Here is a 4,133-nt window from a genome sequence, read left to right on the forward strand (position 1 = left end):
CAAGATATTTTCGTATTCCCCTTTTTCTTTCCTTTAAAGGAAATAAAATAAAATAAAAAACAACTTAAAAATCTCGTCTCCTAACTTTCAAACCCTTTCTCCCAAGTTAAGTAATGAAGTAATTATGATAAAGAAAAATAATCATACTTTAGCAGTAATAATTAAGACTTGAGTATATATGTTTTATCTTTTGATATTTTGTATTTGGAGTTTTGCTTTTGTCTTCTTAGGACAAAGAGACACAAAAACGCAATCCAAAGATAAAAAGGGCAGGAAACCGAGACACCAAACCCTCCCTATACAGAACATCAGCTGCAGCTTCACAGCTTTGAGAAAGAACCCAAAAAGGAAGAAGGAAAAAAAAAATGGGTCATGACCAAGAGGAGGAGGAGACACCACCAGCAACCCCAACGACCACCGCCAGCACCGACAGCAAAGACCAAGAAGAAGAAACTTGGAACCACCAGAAACAAACCCTCATACTAGAGCTTTCGGAGAAGCTCATAAATGGAGATCTTCAGGCCAAGATTGAAGCTGCTAGAGATATAAGAAGAGTTGTCAGAAAATCAACTGTTAAGACGCGTTCAAAGTTTGCTGCTGCTGGTGTTATTCAGCCTCTTGTTTTCATGCTTTTGTCTCCTAATCTTGATGCACGTGAAGCTTCTCTTCTTGCTCTCCTCAACCTTGCTGTTAGAAATGAAAGGTCTCTACTTTTCATCTGCTTTTGTGTTTTTTGAACATAGATCCATGTTGGGTTTATTTTAAAGTTTCAGTTCTTTTATGGGTTTTTGTTTCTTTTTAGAATCTCTTGGTAGAGTTGTCTTTGTTTGGTTGCTGGAAAAATAGGGGAGAAAGGGGCTAGAGGGAAAACATGATAAAAGTTAATCAGATGGGGTGGGCTTGGATTGTTTAGTTCTTTGAGTAAATTATCAACTCAATGAACTCAATTAGTTTCTATCAAGGTGGGAAATTTTTCATTTCCTTTTATTTGGGCGTAAACGTTGAGAATATTGGACTATGGGGTGCTGTTTTGATGATTGTTTTTGGTTTTATGGAACTTGGTTTTATTTATTTATTTATTTATTGGATTCTATTGCATCTCTATTTGGTCTTTGTCCAAACAAAGTAGTTAATTAAGTGATTGATTTAGATGTAGCTTAGCTCTTTGTATTTCTGATTGTTTTGATTCTAATGTCAAAATGAATATTTTGGGTGAGAAGCTCTCGTAATGGTGGTTTCTTGATGCAATTTGAATCTCTTTGTCTTCAGATGTGTAAATTTAGCATAAATGCATACCCCATCTGATGTCTCTGAATGCTGTATTCTTCGTAGTTAATAGTCTGCAAAAACTCAAATATATGTTGGACAGTCATTCTAGCTTCAACAACATGATTCTATTTGCTTTCCCCATGTTAATTAGACTGTCTGGTCCAAGAAAGTTTATTTCAATTATGTGATGGATGGTTCACAATGATGAGAAATGTCATTTATAATTATGCGACTTTTTTTGCTTGAATCATTTTCTTTCATGTTGTTATGCAATTCTGTACTTGTTTTCTTCTTCATTGGTTAATTAAAATATTAATGTACAATTGTGAATATGTAGTTAATATTTATCCATTTGTTATCTTTATTTTGTGTTATCAGAAACAAGGTCAATATAGTGACAGCAGGGGCTGTCCCTCCTCTTGTAGAGCTTCTCAAATTTCAAAACAGTGGTTTGCGAGAATTGGCCACAGCAGCAATATTAACGCTCTCAGCTGCTGCACCTAACAAGCCCACAATTGCAGCCTCTGGGGCTGCACCCCTTCTGGTTCAAATCCTTAGGTCTGGAAGTGTTCAAGGAAAAGTTGATGCTGTTACTGCTTTACACAACCTATCGACCTGCAAAGAGAATTCAATTCCTATTCTTGATGCTAAAGCAGTTTCCCCACTTATCAACCTACTCAAAGAATGCAAGAAATATTCCAAGTTTGCTGAAAAAGCAACAGCCCTTCTTGAAATCCTTTCTAAATCTGAAGAAGGGCGAGTTGCAATCACTGATTCAGATGGTGGGATTTTAACCTTGGTAGAGACTGTTGAAGATGGCTCTCTTTTCAGCACACAGCATGCTGTTGGAGCTTTGCTTTCTTTGTGCCAGAGCTGCCGAGAAAAATATAGGGAACTCATTCTTAAAGAAGGTGCAATCCCAGGGCTTCTGCGACTGACTGTAGAGGGCACGAGCATAGCTCAAGAAAGAGCTCGTACTCTCTTGGATTTGCTCAGAGATACTCCTCAGGAAAAGAAATTGGCTTCCTCGGTTCTGGAGAAAATCGTGTATGATATTGCTACCCGTGTAGATGGAGCAGATAAAGCTGCTGAAACTGCCAAGAGGTTACTGGAAGATATGGTTCAAAGAAGTATGGAACTCAGCATGAATCGTATCCAACATAGGGCTGCATCTTGCACACCTGCCAAAGTTCCATCTGCATGATGCGTGCTTTCTGCGCAGGAAGCAAGCACACCAGTTCAAATTTGTGTCCATTCTAGATTACCATCGAAGAGAGTGGGAATCAATAGAGTAAAATATCTGGATTAGGTTTCGCTAGGAGTTTTTACCTTTGGGAGGTGCTATTTACTACCTCATGGGTGTGTGTTGTACATCTTGACCCTGATCCTCGTGTATATATAAAAAACCTCTCTGTTATTATACATGTACATTTCCACTGATGAAATCATAGGAGAGGCAGCACTGAATTAAGTTTGTGACCGAATACTTTCTCTGACCAAAGTTGTCTACAGCTCCCATTTTCATGATGTACAACTCTTCAGTCTCCCTGACTATAAACTTATTCACTCTTTTTTATTTTCCTGTAGACCACTTCATTGGCTGATAGTACTACAGGAGGTAAGTTCATCTGTTTTTTCCCCTGTTTGTAATATACAAAATTCGGGTAGATGGGGCTTTAGATTAGGCAAGGATGTAACGTATCCAGCATGAGTGTTGCGTCAAAAGACTATCACCAACAAAAACTTAATGTTGGAACCTTATTGTCAAGGTTTAACAACTTTTAACCATTGAGAAAATCCCTCCATGACATCCTTTTTGTTCAATGGAAAGGTTACATTGTTAGGTTAATGGAATTTGAATCTAACATGAGTATGCTTCTATTGCCAAAAGGGTTTGAAATGCAACAGTCACAGTGCTCAACTTGTGTTGGCAACATCAAATTAGGTGCATTGGTTGATCATGTGTTGAGACAGAGGATATTGGGACTTTTGCAACCAAAATGTTGCGAGTGATGGTCCTGTCAGGGACAGACGGGGGGACATGATTATGTGCTCCTCCACCCACATGTGGATCACATATACCACAAGTCTGGGGTCCTCCCTCCCCTCTTCATAATATCAACACTTGTAATTGGAAAAAGTCCGGGGTGAAAAGAACACACTCTTCCACGGTTCATATAAAAAGCAAAGCATTGGTACAGAAACTTACTCTGCCCCAGTTGGATAATGGTTTTGACGTAAAGAAAACCCTCCAACAATGGAATTTTGACAGGCTGCAAGAGGAAAGCAGCTTCCACGTCTTATCCCACAATGGCAGAGAGTTACTGGGAAAAGAAATCCATACTGAAAAAACAAAAAAAGAAAAGAAAAAGGTGTTGATTTTGATGTTGATGGTGTTTGATTGTATCAAGTAACTAATGTTAATTGACAAATGACAAAAGATAAAGCAGAGGTTTGGAAAGTTTAAAGAGCTCCTTATCGAAATATTTAAAGTTGGGGTTCCTTTATGGGCTGATGAAATAGTTAAACCGACAATTCAACAGGAGTTATGTTTGGTACAAGGGAAAATATTGTAAAATTTTCTTCCTACGATCTTATAATTATTCAATCCTAACAAAAAATTATATAGAAATTCACCACTTATAAATCTCATAAATAACTAATTATAGTACAATAATTATAAAAAAAATATGCCGTGGATAAAAGATTTCAGAATTAAGTTACATAATATTTTTGAGTATCCAATTAACTTATAAAGTAATATATTGATTTGAAAAATTAAAAAAAATAAATTCTTTTATCAAATTGCTTAGTACTACTATTAATTTAGATTTTTTTAATTATTAAAATGCTTAATTTATAAT

General features: G+C 36.7%; 1 protein-coding gene across 1 annotated transcript; it reads left to right on the forward strand.

Moving 5' to 3' along the window:
• Positions 1-212: 212 nt before the first annotated feature.
• Positions 213-2,753, forward strand: LOC18612511 (ARM repeat superfamily protein). The gene is made up of 2 exons (XM_018114256.2): positions 213-703; positions 1,648-2,753. Exons 1-2 carry the CDS (start codon positions 366-368, stop codon positions 2,471-2,473), a joined length of 1,164 nt encoding a protein of 387 aa, XP_017969745.1. The 5' UTR covers positions 213-365; the 3' UTR covers positions 2,474-2,753.
• Positions 2,754-4,133: the final 1,380 nt, after the last annotated feature.

The sequence above is a fragment of the Theobroma cacao genome, chromosome 1 (genome assembly GCF_053813885.1).
Source record: "Theobroma cacao isolate CCN51 chromosome 1, ASM5381388v1, whole genome shotgun sequence".
NCBI classification, from domain to species: domain Eukaryota; kingdom Viridiplantae; phylum Streptophyta; class Magnoliopsida; order Malvales; family Malvaceae; genus Theobroma; species Theobroma cacao.